The 20888-nt window shown below is 41.0% G+C and overlaps 1 protein-coding gene across 4 annotated transcripts; it reads right to left on the bottom strand.

Moving 5' to 3' along the window:
• Positions 1 to 477: 477 nt before the first annotated feature.
• LOC116318324 (ELKS/Rab6-interacting/CAST family member 1) lies at positions 478 to 19098 on the bottom strand. Of its 4 annotated transcripts, none has more exons than XM_031737303.2 (20): positions 18897 to 19097; positions 16915 to 17694; positions 16602 to 16790; positions 13306 to 13597; positions 11125 to 11252; positions 10935 to 11009; positions 10684 to 10839; positions 9851 to 10018; positions 9258 to 9425; positions 9019 to 9156; positions 8769 to 8909; positions 8383 to 8523; positions 8103 to 8296; positions 6788 to 6923; positions 6550 to 6681; positions 5526 to 5686; positions 5187 to 5334; positions 3911 to 4006; positions 2411 to 2596; positions 478 to 2020 (listed from the first exon to the last, which is right to left on the bottom strand). In XM_031737303.2, exons 2-20 carry the CDS (start codon positions 17458 to 17460, stop codon positions 1883 to 1885), a joined length of 3333 nt encoding a protein of 1110 aa, XP_031593163.1. In that variant the 5' UTR covers positions 17461 to 17694; positions 18897 to 19097; the 3' UTR covers positions 478 to 1882. The 4 variants fall into 4 exon arrangements, 2 of the variants coding, with proteins under 2 accessions (XP_031593163.1, XP_031593162.1); XM_031737302.2 differs by having other exon boundaries at positions 10935 to 11012; positions 18897 to 19096; XR_004199315.2 differs by lacking the exon at positions 478 to 2020 and adding an exon at positions 3627 to 3705 and having other exon boundaries at positions 2465 to 2596; positions 18897 to 19098.
• Positions 19099 to 20888: the final 1790 nt, after the last annotated feature.

The following is a 20888-nucleotide window of genomic DNA, read 5'->3' as shown; positions in this document are numbered from 1 at the left end:
GCTTTAACTTTTCCAATATATCTATATATCTATATATATATATATATATATATATATATATATATATATATATATATATATATATATATATATATATATATATATATATATATATATATATATATATATATATATATATATATATATATATATATATATATATATATATATATATATATATATATATATATATATATATATATATATATATATATATATATATATATATATATATATATATATATATATATATATATATATATATATATATATATATATATATATATATATATATATATATATATATATATATATATATATATATATATATATATATATATATATATATATATATATATATATATATATATATATATATATATATATATATATATATATATATATATATATATATATATATATATATATATATATATATATATATACACATTTTTTTTTAAGAGAATGCACAACACCTTCCACCTAGTTACCTTTATTCAGTCACTGCACATGTTAAATATCACGTTATTTACAAACTTATCTAAAAAGTCAAAATTTGCTGAAAAGTGACCTTTCTGGAAATGTAGATGCACTTAGTAATTAAAAACCACAGCCCTGAAGAGTTCAAAAAACACAACAGCAGAGGCATCGCTCGTTTTTGTCAGCGATTCAGTCGACAAACTTAGGATCAGGTGGGCTTTGAGTACCATCTAAAGGAACTTTGGATGAAGACTGAATGTTCAGATCATAATTTCTTACATCATGCCTTAGCACCAGTATTACAGAGGAATAAATATCCCTGCGTTAGGTCCAGTACTTATCTCTGTGCATGCTCCAAGGCCACTAAAACGTTCGCAAAACAAACATTGCATACCCCATAAACAAGTGGACAAGTGTGCAAAACCATCTAAAACGTAATAATCGTCACCAATAATAAAAAAAGCTTTTTTTCTCCTCCTTTTTTTTTTTTTTTTTTTTTAAATCCTCTCTCTCATCTGTTGAGAACATACTAACTAAAATCTGACCTTTGGTTTATGTCAAAGGTCAGGCCTTGACCCCCCCTCTAATGACCCAGCCACAGACAATGACAGTAACACACCTACATCCTAATCCAAGCTACGTGGACAGACCCAAGGCTTTCAAGAATATTAATGCATTCAGTGTTACTATTCAAGGACCAAACTATTACACGGATCCATGGTTTACCCACTGTTCCCAGCTCCTCTCCGCTCCCTCGAGATGTAGCAGCTCCCCAGTTCTCCAAGACCAAAAAAGTGCTTTCCTGTCCAGAGCAACAAATATACTTACTACTTCAACTTGAAAACTCTGTGAGAGAAATCCAAGGGGCTAAAGACTGAGATCAATGCGAGTGCTCCTGTTATCAATAAAGCTGTCTAAGGAGAAAAAGGTTGGCAGTATTCTCCTTTGTGCGTAACTATGTGCAAGTCTGCTTCTTTTTTCCCCTCCAAATTCACCCGTGTTTTTAAAGTTTCCTTTAAAAAGCAAAAATCAAATTAGGGGTGTTTGCAAATGCTACTTATTTTGCAACAACCGATAGTGTGCTATTGTCTGCCTGACAGTGATGAGGTGTGCACGTATAATCTATCGGCGGCTGTTGTTACATGTGTCAAGTGCCTTATTTAACAGCACGAACATCCCTAGTTTAATTTTGCCAGCCTAACAGATTAACATGTGGGACAGGAAAGCACCCAGAGGTCCTGACAGCTTGTTGCAGGGTAGATTGAGGGACACGAAGAAGAGGAGTCCAGCAAGCTGTGATAATGCCCCCGACTTTCTCTTCTCTCCAGGAACCTTTCACTTTTTTGGGGGGTGGAGGTAGGGAGACCTGGACTCAGCCGGGTTGTGTCTGAGGTCAGAATTTTCAGCACGACTCTTCCAGGGCGTTGACGACCTGCTCCAGGATATCAGGGCAGTAGTCTGCAATCTGCTGGAGAACAGAGTTGGCATATTCCTGCAGCTCTCCGCTCTCCTTCTCACACACCTCCAGCTCCCGCTCCAACTGCAGGAGAAAGGGCAGGAATAGCTTTTTAATAGCAGTTCTACACAGCCATCAGCACAATTCAACAAAAAGGTGCATGTTTAGGTATATCTGAGGTTAAAAGAGGGTTCTTAAACAACACACAGCTGCATCTGCTCCATTCCTCTTGTCTGTGATCAGTTTTCCCTGCTGCACCTTTTCCATTTCCTTCATGTTAAGTCATGTTACTGCACTGGAATTGTGTTTGTCTGTCTGTTGAACCGATTCCCTGATTTCCTCTTTGAATTGCCTCGCCACCAATAAAATCTCTCCAAAAGCATATTTTTAATGCCCCCCAAAAATAAAGCTTAATATGTAACAAAGAAGCTGCTCAGAGATGAATGTCCCGATGACTTAGAGTTTCTTCGTTACCTGTTCGGCGCTCATTTTCTGGAGGTCCTCCTCCCAGTCTTCAGGGTCGCTGTGGTGGTAGTGAGCGGGCGGCGTGAGCTGGCTGAGGATGCTGGGGTCTCGATCGTGGCAGAGGTCTGTCAGGTGGGCGATGTAAAGTTTGAGCTTACTGCGGTTCTGGGACAGGGCTAGAAGAGGGGGTATCATCTGCAAGATGCAGGGAAGAAGAAGTGAGAAAGGCGATTTGAAGGAAATGGCACAAAAAAAAAAAAAAAAACTTAAACTATAAAATTTACCCCAGTTTAAACGGTTGAAGAGAATGAAAGGAACCAAGCACGAGACACCACTTGCGTTTAAAAACAAAGAAAGCATAAGCCTTGACATGCATGCCCATCACCAGCTCATATTACAGCCAAAATTCCTGCTAAACCCCTAAAGCTAGAAAAGTGGTTCCCAAATAGTGTTTCAAGCCATGCTGAGGTACAGCGAGCCGAGTCCTGATCTGCCCCGCGATTTTATGACGATTGGTTAGAGTAGCAAAGCACTGTACATAATATAAATAATAATGATAGCACATTATAGCAGAGCCCTGTACATCTGAGCAATTTCTACATGTTCGATTTATAACAGCTAGTCATGACAAATAAGTAGAGCAAACTAACCACTAACAAAGGAGAAAAACGGTCAGCAGACAGTATCATTAAAGCCTGAGTGAATGGTGCTCAGTGAGCCAAGAGAGGCACTTAGAAACAAAACATCTCTTCTGAAAGAAGCTTGGCTGTGCCATAAGAGTCTGGGCCTTTTTTTTAGTGTGTCTTTGGCATTTAAAAAAAAAAAGAAAGAAAAAGTAAGCCACTCTAACAGAGTATAGATTTGTGCAGCTAAACAAAGTGTCCTACAAAGCAACTAACTAAACCACTGATTAGATCAAGTTTAAAGCCATTATCCAACACCTGTTTGTCTGAGCCAAACGTCAGAAGCCAATTATTAGTATCAGAGCAGTGACATGCAAAGCTAAGCTGCTTTGGTTTGAAGTGATGACACTCTGGGCTCGCACACGCACACTCTCAAACACTGAATTCCCCACCCATAAAAAAAAAAGAAGAAAAAAAGCTGTATATGAATGCTGAAGCACAGGATGAGTTTGTGAGGAGAGATGTGCATCAAAAGCACCCCACAGAGAAATGGAAGACAAGCAAACATGCCAATGGAGCAACGGCTTTTCATACAAGCTCACCCTTCTGAACAAAATGGCTGAGAGAGAGGGGAGGGGGTGGGCAAAAGGTTGGCTACGCCCAGATACCCTCCTCGTCATCCTGTTAGCCACAAGGTAAGCCAATTGCAGCATTAGGAAGGAACATCTGGTTAGTGTGTAAAACAGACAAGAAAAGTAGCAGCAGAAAACTTCCATGTCCGAGTTTTAGAGAGCAAGCCGCAAGTTCAACCTTACTTACAGACGTGGCCACAAATCGACTGAAGAAAAATTTAGCAAAGCGGTTTATGGCAGTTAAAAAAAACTACCTGATCTGGAGAGGGTTTGTGATTCGTTTGGTCAGGTGCAGTCTTCAGGTGGTCATCCTCGTAGTTGTCGGCCATCAGCTTCATCCTGTTCTGGGTCTGCAAATCATTAAAAACATCCAACTAAGATGAAGAGGAAATCGTAATTATGGCCAAGGTTTTATAGTTAACTGCTGAAATCTTGGGAGTACAGCCTGAAAACAAATTGTTAACAGGAGAAATCTAATCTTACTTCATCATTTAATGAACACTGCCTGTTTCAGTTTTCACCACTGTGCACAGATGTCATTTGCATGTTATTGTACACACGCACAGATGCGTGTGGAAACAGAAGGTGCAGCAGGAAGTAAGAGCAAATTAGTCTGATTTATCATCTCAGGAGACACAGTTTCTCTTGCTATTGACACCCAGTGAATTCCTCTCCCTAGATCATCTCAGATTTGTCCCAAGAAATTCCAAAGATTCAGATGATGGAGATGCGACATCAACTCATGCTATGCGGGGTTTGATAAAACAGGCAAGTTCAACATGGACAGGCTCCAACAGGCATTTTCAGACTGGCATATAAAAAGAAACCAGTTTAGTTGACAGCGTGTGTTCAGTTTAACCAGTAGTTATTTTCGTTTTTGGCAAATTTAAAGTAAAATTTTTAAAGATATCTGCTCCTCACAGGTAGAAACACTACATGCATATGAGGATTGATACTGGATAGAGGAGCAGTGAGGATTAGACAGGAATGTGGGGAGATAGAATTCTTTGCCACACGTCTTTCTCAACTCTAACCCGAGCTGCTGCATTTCAGCTGTTTGGCATATGGTCATCTGGCACTGGCATCCCAAGCATGTGATTTTAAAGACTACTTAACAGATTGAACTAAGATGAGCTCTAACGTGCACATCTGCTCAGTAATTATTAATGCCACATTGCTTTTAGTGTAAAAGTCAGAGCTAAGTATGAGTTGACCGTGTTCCAGTAGTAGTAGTGAAAGAAAGGTAGAGCCATTCACTTTAACTAGCAATAAATGGTAACGCCGGTTTCTTTCCACTTAAAAACACAGCTGCAGCACATTCTAGACATAGACAGTTTTACTTCTAATCCATCATTTTTATAGAGCTTTTACTTTTTATTAAAAGAAAGGATCAAAATTATTCCCCCATCGGTCCTGTGAGGATTTATTTCCCTGCATATAGCAGCTGTAAACCTTGAAAAACTCGTGGTACCAGCGTTGCATCATTCACTCCATCACCTGCTCTGTGAACACCATCAGCCCCCTCCTCACCTGCTGCTTGAGCTGCTGCACCAGTCTGTCTTTCTCCCGCTTCAGCTGAGCCACTTCGTCCTGGGTCTTCTTCTTCTTAGAGGATGACAACTCCAGTAGTGCAATGTTAGCGTCTTTCTCGCTAATAGCCGCCAACAGCGCCTCCTGCCTGTTAGGTGGAGATGTAACAATGTGGCATTTACCCACAAAAGTAAATAGCTCGATTATCATTTATTATTCATTGCACAACATTAGCCTGCCATCTGGGAAAAGCCAGAATTGGATGACATTTTACAAGATTAAGGCGGTGATCAATGATCCAGAGTCTATGCAATCCCACTGTGTGTGTGTCTGTCTTACTTCATCTCCAGCACCTCCTCCAGGTGTTTCCTGCGCTCGGCTCTCAGGGTTGTGAGGTGAGCCTCTTTCTCACACAGAGACTGCTGAGTGGAGGCCAACTTAGCCCTCATGGATTCAAGCTCCTGCTTCACCTTCTCCATGGCCCCCAGCAGCTCCTCCATCTGGGAACACCGACACACACACACAAACAGCTCAATGATGATTGGAGTGGATTACCTGAAATCCACCAGGGAAAAGGATGGGGCTTTTTTTGTTTTCCAGAAAAGACACTCTGGATGATTTCTCAGTCTCTTATAAGAGGGAGGGGCAGCAGAATTCATGTGGTCTGATGGGAAGGACTAAGGATCAAGACTGGATTTCGTTTACCTGTTATTTAATTTAAACAGGCACTACAGTTATTCCTTATTAAACATTTACTTAATCACAACAGACAGAACAGGGGAATTAATGAATAATTCATGCTCGAAGTAGAAATGTACTTGGCTTTGGATTTCATTAAAGTGAAAACTTTAATGAGCATCGTATTAAAAGCAAACAGCAGGTAAACAAAGGCGCATAAATTACATGGGCTGGAAACAACACCAACACGTTTCACACACATGCAGTCCCTCCAACAATTACTAAAACTTGACACATGTATCCTGTGCAGGGTTGTTGCATGAGACTGCATGAACTGTAGAGGTGTTGCTTTTATTGTGTCCAACCCCTGTATAAGTGGCTGCTCACTGACACATACTGGGCTCATACCTTAGACCACTTAAAGTTGGCGAGGTTGGACTCATGCATTGCTTTGAGTGAGTGCTTCTGAGAGGCGGTGTGTAGCGGAGAAAAAAACCCAAGAGAAAACGACAAGCAGAGATGAAAGAAGAGGAAGCAAGAGGAGGGACAGGCAGAGAGGGAGAGAAAGGATGAGCGACAGCACAATGGCAGCAAAAAAAGGCGACAGAGGAAGAACTGCAGTTTCTTTTAACCGTGCGGTGCTGGCTCATAAATATTGCTTTGCTATATTTGTGTGTTTGTGTACCTGTTTCTCCTGAAGTGACCTGGCAGCCTCCTCCTGTGCGAGCACCATCTCTCTCTCAGCAGTGATTTGAACGCTCTCTCTCAAGGCCTCCTCCAGCTCCTCTATGCGCTCTGTCTTTTGACGTAAAGTGTCCTTCACAGTAGGAGAAGGAAGGAGATGTCAGATTCGCCCAGTTGTACTCTGACTGGGAAAGGCAGTAGCATTCCTACAGAATTTGCCAGTCCCAGGCAAGCCTCACCTTCACCTGCTGGGAGGTCTCAGACAGGTTGTCTTCCCTCTTCCTGGCTTCCTCCATAAGTCGAGCATTCCTGCTCTTCTCCACCTGCTCTTTGTGCTTCAGTGATGCCACCTTCTTCGACTGATCCTTCATTTGCCTACAGGAAGTCAGTTACATTAGATATTGTATTTGGAGTGAGAGGACAAATCAGACCTCATTTTGGGCTCCAGTTCTTCTAGAACAGTGAAAATGTGTCTTACACACAAGTGAACAGCAAGCATTTTCAAGCTATAGTGCTGTATTTTACCACACTGAGCTTACGGATGCGTGACACAGATGGCTTATCCATAACTAAATAAAGGAACTCATGCAAATAAAGTCATGGGACCAAAAACAAATATTGTATATTAGGTATGTGCTTGATGACTCAGACATTCCCACGTTACAATTTCTAGGTCATTAATTGTTGTACACCAAGTAAATATAGTTGATTCAAATATGGACATAAAGAGTTATAATTGGCCATTTTAAACAAACAGTCACAATCTTACACACTTGCTTCGGCCAGATTTCAGGCATCATTTGACTTTGAGTGAAAAAACAAACAAACAAACAAACAAACAAACAAACCCAAAAACAATAAAGCAAAAAAGGAAAAATGAACCTGAGCAGAAGTAAGAAAAAGACAACTGCTTGCAGCTCCACAGGAAATTTAGGAAGAGAGACAGAAAAAAAAAAAAAATGTGCCAAGGTGAGGAGGAGAGAAAAGCATTGTTACTAACCTTGAGGCCAAACTGGCGGGGTGGGAAATTTCCAATGAAAAGACAAGAAAGCAGTAAAGAGAAAAGCAGACTCAGACTAAGAGAATAAGCAAACATGGAGAACGAGAGAGAAGGGCTGGCACTCATAAAATATCAGCTCACAGATTATGCAGCATCTTTTCTGGATCTAACAAGGTCATGTTACACAAAATGATAATAATAAAACAATTGCAGGAACATGAAAAGAAGCTGCCTGTTGCTGACCATGTCAACACTGAAACAAACTACCTCACAAAACCTCAACACACCAGCTTTCAAAGCACTCCTGCCAGGATGTCAAATGGCAGAAAGCCAATTTAGACTGCTTTTAATGTGCCAGCCACAACAGTCTCTACAGCAATACCACGTCAGATGTTTACATCGCATGTGACGAACAAAGGTCAGAGGTCCCGGAGACAAACTGTGGACCTGCATTATACCTCATTAAATACTTGTTATACACATTTATATGGTGCATCCACCCTTGAATACCCACCACATGTACATGTGCACACTGACAAGCTCCACAAACCCACCTCTCCAGCTCACTGATCTTTTTGTCTTTGTCATTTTTCTCATTCTCCATTTCTCTGAGTATCTCCAGGAGGCGGTCCACTTCAGCTTGAGCTTTCCCAGAATCCTCTCTGTGGCGGGCCACTTCCTGTTCGAGGTTCCTAATGCGCTCAGCCAGCTCGGTGTTGGCTTGAGCTTCCAATGCTGCATTCTGAGCCTGATGGAGAACAAAGGCTGTAGTTTAGACATCTCAGGCCACATGAGGTGCCTGAAGCTTTATTTAATGTATTTGAGGCATCTCACTCTCTTAAGTTGATTCTCCAGTTTGAGGCACTCTTCCTTCTTCTGTTCCAAGGCAATCTCAAAACTCTTGAGTTTGGAGTCTTTCTTCAGCCCTGAGGAGGCCAGGGAGGATGCGTGCTCTTTTAGGTCCAACAGAGAGGTCTGTACACACACACACACACACACACGTGAAGGTGAATCCATTCCAGCTTTAACTAACAGAGCATCAGCCTGAGAATACATTAACACCAATGCAGGCATCCATGACTCAGTGCAAAGTTAGGACTAACAGGGGGGAAAAAAGCAACAAAAAACTGATGCCAGTGTCTGACAGCACTGTTTCACTATAATAATAGAATCACAGTAAACAAGAGTTTGCCTGTGTGTTTTTTGCATATATTTCTCACCTCTCTGTCTGACAGGTCTCCCTGCAGTAAGCTCAACCTTTCCTTCAACTCTTTCAGCTCCTTTTTGGTACATTCAAGCTCCTCCGTCTTCTCCCGGTCGTCTCTATCTCTCTGCTCTTTTAGACGCTCGATGATCCGCTCCTATAAAGAGGTGGAGGAAAGAATCAAGCAAGATTCTTATACAGATTATCAACCAACATTTGTTTATTAATACAGATGGACTAATACAAGTCTGCAGAAATGTATCCACCTTTTCCGCAAGCGACTCCTCCAGTGTTGTGAGAGCAGTGTCAGTATTGGAAGTGTCAGCCTGCAAAGATTTTACCCTCTCCTTCAGGCTGCTCATCTGCTTTTCCTTGTCCCTCAGCTGTTCCTGCAGGTTCTCGATCTGCAGTGAAAACACAAATAACCATCAATAAAATTGATCTTGCGTTGGACACACATTGCCATTTTCAAAAACAAGATTGCACTATTCTCTGTTAAAGTCACCTTTTTCTGAAGCACATTAATCTTGCGCTCCTTAACCTCCAGCATATCCTTAAGGTCGTGGATTTCCCCATTGAGGGTTCCCTTCTCCTCTGACATTTCTTGTATCTGCTTGCTCTTTTTATTCAAAGTTGCTTCCTTCTCTTCCAAACGCAGGCGCAAGGCATCCACCTAGATAGACAAGATAGGTTAGCAGTTTACGGACATGAACTACAGACGTGTCCTGCTCACAAGTTTAAAATGAGTGTGGACTAAAGCAAAGATTTAAACCTCTGAGGAAGATTTCAGAGCGGTGTTGTGTTTCTGAGATAAAACTACTATTATTTTACTATTTCCATGTCATTGTTTATTCAGTACCTGTGAATGTTTTGAGATACAAGGTGCGCCTGTTTATCCAGATCAAAAAATATCAAGCTTGGTTCAGGAAAGCAAAAAAAACCCAAACAAACAAAAAAAACCCGCACAGTCGCCCAGTTAAATTATGCAATCGGTGTGAATGGTTGCATGAAATAGTCACACAGATTTTATGTGTCCGGTGTGTAAAAGCCTCTATAGTCTATACCGATACACTGGGTGAGAAAGTAAGGATGCTCTACCTCCGTCTGTAAGATGGCAGCCCGCTGCTCTTTGGCAGTGAGGGATTCCTTGAGGACTTCAATGTGTTGCTTGCTGTCTGAGAACTGGTTGGTAAGCGTCTCCAGTTTTGTCTGCAAACCGAGCAGCTCGGTGTCCTTCCTGGAGAGGTCCTGCTTCACCTGCTCCATCTGAAAAAGATTAGCCCGAGTGCAGAAAGAAAGAGTTGGACAAATTGTAAAAAGGTAAACTGATTCTTATATAGCGCCTTTCTACTCACCTGGAGCACTCAAATGGTAAATGGTCTGTATTTGTATAGTGCTTTACTAGTCCCTAAGGACCCCAAAGCGCTTTACACATCCAGTCATCCACCCATTCACACACTGGTGATGGCAAGCTACACTGTAGCCACAGCCACCCTGGGGTGCACTGACAGAGGCGAGGCTGCCGGACACTGGCGCCACCGGGCCCTCTGACCACCACCAGTAGGCAACAGGTGAAGTGTCTTGCCCAAGGAAACAACGACTGAGACTGCCCAAGCCGGGGCTCGAACCGGCAACCTTCTGATTACAAGGCGAACTCCCAACTCTTGAGCCACAATAGCCTCAAAGCGCTGTATACAACGTTGCTCACTCACCCATTCACACAATGACTTTCTATCTAACAATCACACACATTCAAGTTAGGGTTAGTATCTTGCCCAAGGATACTTGGCATGCAGATCAAACCACCAACCTTCTGATCAGTAGATGGCTAGCTCTACCTCCTGAGCTACAGCTACCATGAAAAAAGGTGGTTTCTAGGGTTTTATGTGTGAGCACAGAAAAAACATAAGAATTATCACACAGTCTCTGACCTTGTTCTTCATGAACTTGGTGTGACTGCGGTAAACCTCCATCTGCTTCATCTCTTCTTGACGCTCTTCACAGCTCAGAAGTCCATTCGATTTCAGCATTAACAGCTCCTCCTCTATGTCCCTGAGGCTCCGCTCCATTGAGTTGATTTTTGCATCCTAGAGTTGATGGGAAAAGGTTATCACCGATAGCATGGTGTCACTAATACACTATAAACACACACACACACACATTTCTCTATCGAAATGTTCACCTTCATGTCAATGACAGTTTGTAGGGCCTTAGTTTTGGTGGACTCTGGAGTTCCTTCGTACCGACGGTGCAGCTCCTGCTGTGTCAGATGTAAAAAACGGTTGATGAATATCGATATCTTACCAATCAAACCAAATATGATGGAAAGCCTTAAAAGTAATGCATGCCAAAATTAATAAACTGGAGATTACCTCTCTCAGAGCAGTGATCTCCCTGTCTCTCTGGTCCAGCAAACTCTCAAGGTGATGCCTGTGCATTTCTGCATCAGCCAGTCTCCTTGTCCTCTCCTGGTCCTCCTCTGATGCCTTGGCAGATGGTCCTAACACAGCAAAGATAACAACTTGTTAAAATTCTGATGTATGTAAAAAGACTATTATGAAGTCTAGATGTTTACAACAGCCAACTGTGTGTTTAACTCTCAGAGACAAAGAAACAAAAGCACAATTGTTTAGCAGGCAAGGATATCTGAGGATAGACTCTGCCCATCTACTATAAAAGAAAAACCAAACAAACAAAGCACACAACACTGAACCTAATGGGCAGTGTAATTTAACTTACTGAACCCCTGAAGCCTAAAAACCTGCCATCCTAAAAAAGAAAAATCATAGTGGGGTCTGCGAATGCTGAGGGAAGTAGTGCGCAGAGGTCACCAACTTTCTGCAGAGTCAGTCACTACAAACCTCCAAACTTCATGTGGCATTCAGATTAGCTCGAGCTTCATGGAATGGGTTTTCATGGCCAAGCAGCTGCATCTAAGCCTTATATCACCAAATGCAGTGCTATAATGCACGCCGCGATTGGAGTCTAGAGCAGTGGAGATGTGTTCTCTGAAGTGATGAATCAAGCTTCTCCGTCTGGCAATCTGATGGTCTGGGTTTGTGGATGCCAGGGGAACGGTACTTGTCTGACTGCATTGTGCCAAGTGTAAAGTTTGGTGGAGGGGGTACTATGGCATGGGGTTATATTTTAGGAGATGGGCTCAGCACCTTAGTTCCAGTGAAAGGAACTCTTGATGCTTAGTACACCAACACATTTGGACAATTTCATACACCCAACTTCGTGGGAAGAGTTTGGGATTGGCCCCTTCTGTTGCAACATGATTCCACAGCAGTACACAAACCAAGGTGCAAAAAGACACAGATGAGCAAGTTTGGTGTGGAAGAACTTGACTGGCCTTCAGAGTCCTGACCTAAACCCAAGAGAACACCTTTGGGATAAATCAGAGCGGAGACCTCAGTGTTTGACCTCACAAATGTGTTTCTGGAAGAACGGTCAAAAATTCCCATAAACACACTCCTAAACCTTCTGGAAAGTATTCCCAGAAGAGTTGAAGCTGTCATAGCTCCAAAGGGTGTGCTGACATCATATCGTGTGAACAAGATCGTATGTGTTTGAAAGCAGACGAGTGAATGTTTTTGGCAATATAGTGTAGTTTCTGGCTCTAAAAACAAGCACCAAAGGTAGAAGTGCCTTAAACCTGCCTATCTATTCTATCCCTCTGAGCAAATTCCCCCTTAAACATTTCCCTTGTGATTACTGTTATCTATTAGACTCAAAAGGGAGGATAAAGCAGGATATGATTTAGCCTTGAGACTGACAAGTTGCTAACCTGTGAACATACAGTCATCTTTAGATTCGCCGCTTCACTCATGTCCTGTTTGAAAACAAGATGACGCTCAGCTTGAAGACTTCCCAACAGAACTTTGTAACTTTGTTAAGTAACAGGTGACATTATGGAGGTGACATCCATCTTTTACATACAGTCTGAGTGTTTCACCGCACCTGTTATAGGACACCAACCGTTCTGGGGACTGGCCTGAGTGTTTATATTGTGCAAAAAAAATCTAGTTATGATTGCCCTGTTAAAATGAGCCCAGAGTGAGTACATATGTGACAGGAGTTTAAAAGAAAGCCCCAAAACTGCTGAGGGTTCAAAGGGTTTAAGTTTTTTTTGGAAGGGGTTTTAGGTTTCTTTTAATTTCATGTACCTTTGGGTTCTTCAGATTTACACCCTAGGGAAGACTGCATGCAATTACTTTTCAAAAACACCTGTGCACAGGCTTGGAGTGTCTTTAAGCTCCTGCTTGAGTTTAAAGGAGAAATCAGGTCTAGAAAATGGAGCAGTGAATGCCACATTTGACCTACAGCTGTGTGAGCATTAAAGGAGCTGAGGCAAAATAGGCTGGGACATACTGAGTAATAAAATGTTAATGGATAAATATGGTTGGCCTAGACTTTTAAACAGTTTACTTGTTTCCTAGTGAACCCTATACATGAACCAGAAGACATACAACAAACAGCTAAACAATCATTAATAATCAATCAACTGTAAACTTCATTAAACTATTTAGATTTTTCCTGCTTAAACCCACCTTTGCTCTGCAGCATTTCCAGTAGTTTCTTGATGGACTCGTCTCTGGCTGCCAGGGTCTGCTTCTGTGTGTCAATCCTCAGCTCCATCTCCTCCAGGGTCTTCCGAAGAAGGAAGAGCTCCTTGGCCTGCCTCTCATGCTCACCCTGTAGCCGACGGTAGTTCTCCTCTGTAGGTTCAGATGTCAGGGCCAGGTCCCTTCCTTGACTAGCAGGATCTTGCTGGAGCAGCTGGTTCAGGTCCCTCTGGATCCTTAGCTCATCTTGGAGAGCCTGAACAGTCATCTGGAGATGCTAGGGACAGAAGAGAGAGACGCACATATAACTGCTGACAATTACTGGTTCTACTCTTTGTTCTCTAGCCTTTATTGCAAGGCTATTTATATGATGAGGGAGACGAGGTGAAAATTTTATTGATTTTATGAATGATGCACGGGCTACTTTCTGGGAATGGCTCCTGGTAGAGTATTGCATTGCATCCAGCCAAACAAAAACTAACCATAACTGAAAATTTAGCAGCGCCACAACTTATAGATCCAAAACATGGAGGCTTTCTGAACATTGTTGAATTTCATGGCCAGAGAGATGTAAGTGGTGAAACACAATAAGCCCCGTATAGTATTGCATTGTTTGTGGCATCTGACGCCACAGACTCTTGGCAGAGTTGCTGTGAGACAGTAACACAAGGCTGTGTTACACTCTGGTCTGAACCAGCTGCGAGCATTTTCAGATGACAGAACAAAGAGAGAAGTCAGTGTCTGCCTCCCTTCGTATCTCTCCATCCTCCACCTCCCGCGCCCCCTCCCTTTCCTTCCTTTGTAATTCCCTCCTTCTCCTTCCACCAGCAGGCACAACACTCCTTCTCTACCTCCCTCTGATACTCTCACCTCTCTTCCCACTAACCATCCCTTTCCATCACCCTCTCCACCCCGTGACTAAGGCTGACTCACTGCTGTGACTGCACCGATCCACCCCCCCACCCCGACACAACACACGCGCACACACGCGCGCACACACGCGCACACACACACACACGCGCACACACACGCGCGCACACACACACACACACACACACGCACACACACACACACACACATGCGCACACACACATGCGCACACACACACGCGCACACACACACGCGCACACACACACGCGCACACACACACGCGCACACACACACACACACACACACCTTCTCCCTTCCTCAGCCCCCATATTCTCACTCTCTCTTCTGAGAAAAGACAAGAGTTAGGAGTCTGAAAGAGCACAAACATTGCGGTTATATGATGCACTTACTAAATTGATATAACAAGAAGTCAACACATCACCTACAGCTTATCTTCTACACTGGATATTGTGATACAAACATTTTTTTGTAACTTAAATCTGTGGCACCGGCATCATCACATCCAATAATTAAACATCTTTGGCAAATCTCACAAAAAAAGCAGCGTTTAATCAATGTGGCAAGGAACCATTAGCAAGAAATAACTGGTGATTATTCTATTATTATCTGACTTAATGTAGGGGATGAAGATGGTCAATTCACACTACTACATCTGGCAGTATATAACATTAATATTACAACAGCAAACAAAACAGAGGAAGAACAAAGCAGAGGAAGACTGGCCTGTGGTATGAATTGGGAAACTGTGTGTTCAAATTCAAAGTAATCCATATAAATACATGCATAAAAATGTAGACATCTGCTTAAACAGCTTCACGTGAAACTTAAACAAATGCCCTCCAATGAGGACCTAAAGGGAGGCAGCTTACTCTTACAGACAATAGCAAGTAGCAATAATTTAAATCATATCCTTTTAAAAGCAAGACAGGTTTCAAGTTATAGTTAAGTAGCATTCCTCGCATTTTTCTGCAAGCTGAAAACCATCCACACCACCTACACCTCACAATTTTAACAGCGATAACTAATAAAAAAAAATATCCATGTTGAAATTTCTGGCAGTTTATTTTCTCGACAAAACTAAAATCATATTCAGTCAACTTTCTTTTTTAGTTACTCTCTGATCACCTCCTTAAAATGGCTCCACCTGCCCACTTTAAGAACCACCAACGTAAAGTTATCTTTAGGCCTAAGACTAAGATCAAGAAGATCAAGGCAAGTAGTAGTTAGGGTTAAGGTTATAGTAAGCAAATGTAATAATAAGCGTAATTTAATGCAAAAAGTCAGTACACTGCTGTGTGAGTGTTTGCGTGTCCATGCTTTCCATTGCACGTGTGCCAGTGTGGGAGGCGGAGGCAGACATACAAAAGCAGACATCTTTAAATTAAAGCACTCGCTGATTATGCAGTGCTAGTCAGGCATTACTGGGAATTAGTCCAGAGTGTGATTCTGTGACTCAGCAGGAGTGAAAACAGCAAATTATACAGGTCTGCCCACCCATTAAGAACCACAGTGAAACAAAGACGATGCCTCTTCATTAACGAAACCCAATTTGCACGAGCCCAACAACCTACCGTAGAGTATTTAAAAAGACCTTATCTGCACTTATCCAATTACACTTTTAGATTTTAAACAATAGAACCATCCTATGCAAAGTTTGTCGACACTACACTTATTTATTAAGAAAGAGGGAATCGAGAGAGAGCACAAAACAGAAATACCTGCTTGGATGAACTCCTATTTAATGGTACCAAAATATGTCCGGTGTATTGCTATATGCTCAGTTTTGTCAGGTGTAGGTCACAAACGTGTGTTTGCTTCACTAAAATGTTGACAAAAATTTTAAAAAGAGAAATTTGATGAAATATTCAAATTGCATCTATGCAGTATGTGATGATTAGTGCTTAGTTAAACATCTAAACACTAATCATTACATATGCAGTATGTAATGATTAGTGTTTAGTGTTTAGATTTATTAGTAAATTGTAAATTGCACTATTTGCAAAGCCCTCCGTTATTACTGCTACCTTTTGTAATGTTCTCATCTCTCTTTTTTTTTGCACATTTTTCATCATGTTCCTCAGATGAGACTTCCACCCTCTTTCATCTAAAATGCACAAGCATATAGCTGCATATAAGAGGATTAACTAGATGTTCAAAAACTGTCACTAACCTATGCAGAGAGAGTACAAAAAGAGAAAAGCATTTGTACTAAAGCAGACACACTGCTTGAAATGCTTTTTTCCCCCTCCTCAAACATGTTAAGCTCTGGAAGTTTGGCAAATCTATCCAGACTGAGAGACATCGTATGATGAAATTAAAGAAAAAAAAAAAAAAAAAAAAAAAAACAAAATGGAGGCTAAAAGTCTATTTAAGCATTAAGCAACGCTCACCTGTGCTTCATCTTGAATAACACGATACTGTTCCTTCCAGACGGCGATCTTGGATGCCTCATCTTTCCTGAGAGCTCGCTCCTTTTTTAATTCTGGACTCCAGAAGGTCTTAATAGAGTTCATTGAGGAGCTGAGTTTGCTTTCCTTAACTTCCACTTCTCGCCGCAGCATCTCATTCTCCCGCAGAACCTGAGAACACAGGATAAACGGTAGGTACATGACAACCCAACATATGACCAGTGAAGGCCATAAATTAACCTCTTCATCAAAATTTCAGAATTGAGAAAATTGTGGGAAAAAACTGGCAAAGTACCTCTTTGAGTTGGGCCTGCAGGTCAAGTATGGTATTGTCCCTTGCCTGCCTTAGAGAATGGGGCACTGTGGAGGCCATGTGGTGATCTCCAAAAGCTAGGGCATCTCCAGCCATCATGCCTGCTGGTAGCACAGCATTGGCAGGCACTGTGGTGGAGATATTAGGAGTACTTGCTGCTACAACTCCACTGCTGCTACCTCTCGACCCGTAAGTCACCCTCTGTCTCCCCATGGTGGTCACTGTGCCACCAGTTTTGGGAAGGTGGTCACCTCCCATCGCGACCTCATTGTCACTCAGGTACATTGGTCCTGAGGTGGCATACGCAGCATTGAGGGACTGGATGTTCTCCATGGAAAGGGTCTTGCCTCCTGCTCCTCCAGGACCTCCCCCACTGCCTCCAGTGCTGTTGGTACGCCGGTGCCCCATCCGAGGAGAACGGGGGAGCCGAGGGGAACGGCCAGATCCCTGATTACCAGTACCACTTCCATCTCTTCCTCCGCTATGGTTTGTATCCCCTCTGCCAACAGAGCGAGCACTACCGTACATTTTTGACTAAATAGAAGGGAGGCACTACCAAATCTGAAGAACAACCCTTAATATCTGGTTATATCGTCGCAGGTTGTTAGGTTGTGAATTTCACTAGTGTTAGAGATCCAGCTTAAACTGGTGAGCACAATGTTCATGATACAACAGAGGTCTGAAACACTCCACTCTCAGGGGTTGCTGATGCTAACAGACCTCAAAGAGAAACTATCCACTGTTACAAATGAGGACATCAATCTGCAAAGAAAACACAATTGCTCCCAGTTAACTGCATAGCAACAGCACACAAAATAACACATGAATAAAACAACTGAATGCATGCAAAACTGAAAACAGAGTACCAGTACAGACTGAAGGTTTCACTGTCTTAACTGAATACCTTCCTGCAGTACAGACAGTTACGCAACTGTACACAGTCATGTCTAAGAAGAAAATTCTTCTAGTGAAGGGTCCTTTGGAGCAAAATCTTTGCTCTAATCTACTTGAGGCCAAAGGTAGAAGTGATTTTAGGTTAGCTTTCAACAAAATGTTAATCTTATAACAAGTACTTTCAGCTCACAACCATATAATTTGTACATATAGTCTAATGTTACAAGGCTTTGGTAGTAGTGTAATGTGTCTAAGTATTCTGACATACATACATACATATATAGATATATGTGTGTGTGTGTGTATACATACATACATACATATATATATATATATATGTCCACCACAGACATTTATCTTGAGCGTGTTTGGCCTTGCTAACTGCTAATGTCACGTTAACACGCCGGCTAACAGTAAAGCATGACACTTGTACCTTTAATGACGCTTTAACCCCGTTTGTTAGCTTCTGAGTTTTATATTCCATTGTGTATTTTGCCAACAAAATAAACGCTGGCTCTCCGATACATTCTTCTAATGTGCTATCGCTATGGATTAAAACTAGCAAGGGAGGGAAGGAGGGGACTGTCCATGCTGGACATTGTGGGGGGGGAAAATGTCTCAGCGTGAAAATTTGTATACAAACGGAAATAACAGTTTGTAAGATAGCTGGGTAGATGTTTAATGTGACAAGTTAATCGTAAGTATCGTCAAAATGTGACACGTTTAACAGGAATCAAAGCTTTTTTTCCTTTTTTTTTTTGCACAATCCCATCGACTCCGTACGGTGTCTGCTTTGGAGACACCCATATCAAACCATATCCATTTTCCTTCTCCTCAGCTCAACGGTTTTTCATTTCAAGCTACGGTTATTCATTCACCGGTTTACATATATGTAGCTCTGATACTGCTAACTACAAAAGAAAGGGAAATACGTCAAATGCACAAACGCTTAACGTTAGCTCGTCGTTACATATGGAGGCTAGTCCATCCAATTTATGTGGTCAAGAAGAACCTTTTTTTTCTCGCTAACACAATAGCCACAGAGGAGAAAAACCCTCCGAACAAACTACCTTCGTCGTTGTCTGGTAGAAGCCAAATCCTTGCCAATAGTGGATCCTCTGTCAAAAAAAAGTCAGCTGCAAAAATCGTTCATTTTACGTTAATTCCTCGATAAATGTCTATCAGATTTTCCCATCTTTTCACCAGCAGTACCAGCGGCTCAGGAGAGCCAGGGCGCCTCAGTGACGTCAAGCCTCCTGCGCGCGTTCACGGCGGCCTTCCTCGCCACGCTTGGATTTTAAAAGCGCGGTCACGACTCTACGTTAGAAGGAGGGGACGTGGACAGCAAGAAATCTACTGATATCTCGAAAAATACAAAGCTTTAAATGAACATAAGGACAGAAGTCAGAGGGGAGGCGAGTATTTTGAACTTAAATGCAATGAGCAATCACATAATAATAAAAAAAAAAGTAGTTTACCACCATTTGATAAAGAATCTGTCCTCCTGATATTAACAACAAGTATTATTCAGATATGAAGGTATGATGGGGTGATGATAAACAGAACATTTTCATTTTGAGTGAAATTTATGAAAGCAAATCCATGTGGCAGGTTTAGGCAGTAATCACCAGCAGGGGGCAGGACATACCTGCAGGAAATGTTTTAATAAAGAAATGTTAATTTAAAAAAAGAAAATTGCAACTCTTCAATTCATCTTACCCATTATGGTTAAAAAATTAAATATAGCACTTAAGAGTCTGTTATTGCAACAAAAGACTAGTGATCAGACTGTTTCTTTCTTTATCAAAAGAGATGTAAAATAGTACAATGTAAATAGTAAATGTATAGATTGAATAATACAACTTCACTTACTTATAGAGCTTATACTGTTTATATTATTTTGCAAAATGTTTTGAAAAGTCTTGCAGAATAAAATCCCTTAAAACAGAACACTTTGTGGGTTTATATTCCCTCCAAAATTACCTGGAATGTCCCCAGGAAATATCGTGTGATGTCTCTTTTAGCTCACGTACAAACATGACCACAAAAGCTGAAACAAATCTCTATTATAACTATACTTATTACTACATATTTAGGAATATAGGCTAATTTATACGTGAACAATATAAAAGGAACTATTAAATATAGTAGCAACTAGGGTATTGAAAGTGTGTAGGATAAGTCATGTTTTTCTGTGTACTAAAACATATTTTGCTCCATTGTCCCTTTGTGAGCCTTTCTATGGAAATTTCCATTTTTCTGTCCCTAGCATTTACAGAAATATTGCACTCCACACATGCTTTGGGTGTTACAATTGATTTTTATGTTCAAATAAAATAATATGTTAATTGAACAATTACACCTTCTTGAGCCGTCAATTTATAGAGATCCAAGCACCACAGGAGTTCTCATCCTCACGGTCAAGTACTGTCGATAAACACCGTGTTATTTTGATTAATTATTAATTTTACAATTGTAAATGTGATAAACTACATTAGAGTGTATGAAAAGGCTATTATTTTGAAAAAAAAACACAGTGACTTTCTTTTACATATTTCCTAAAGCCTGATGAAGAATTGGTCATGATGGCTCAAGTTTGTAATAATTTTTCTATTTTATTTCACATATTTGACAAGGTAATAATTTTACATCCATTGAGTTATGTTACACATCACAGCTAAAATATAAAAGATTGCATCATACTTAATTACTCATTTCTAACTGTTTTTTATTTTTATTTTATTTTCATTGTTATAGCAAATAAATGGTTGCACAAATGGACAAAAACACAATTTTAACAAAGGTGAGTGAAAATAATAAAGATAATCTCCTGAAGGGTTTGCATCATAATTGTTATTATTAGTCTGTCATTCTGTCTACAAGGCTGAAAAAACTGAGGGAAAAAAATTCCTAAAAGGGTTTAAAACTGCCAAAAGATTAAGGTAACACATGTGACAAGAAGATAGTCTATATTTATCTCTAAAATACATGTATAAAAAAGATTTAATCCACAGACTTGTTTGGACTAATTTCACTTTAGATCAATAGTATGCACCCTCACA

The sequence above is a fragment of the Oreochromis aureus genome, linkage group 7 (assembly GCF_013358895.1).
Source record: "Oreochromis aureus strain Israel breed Guangdong linkage group 7, ZZ_aureus, whole genome shotgun sequence".
Taxonomy (NCBI): domain Eukaryota; kingdom Metazoa; phylum Chordata; class Actinopteri; order Cichliformes; family Cichlidae; genus Oreochromis; species Oreochromis aureus.
Note: the sequence above shows the minus strand (reverse complement) of the source record. Positions and strands in the feature narration are given on the sequence as shown.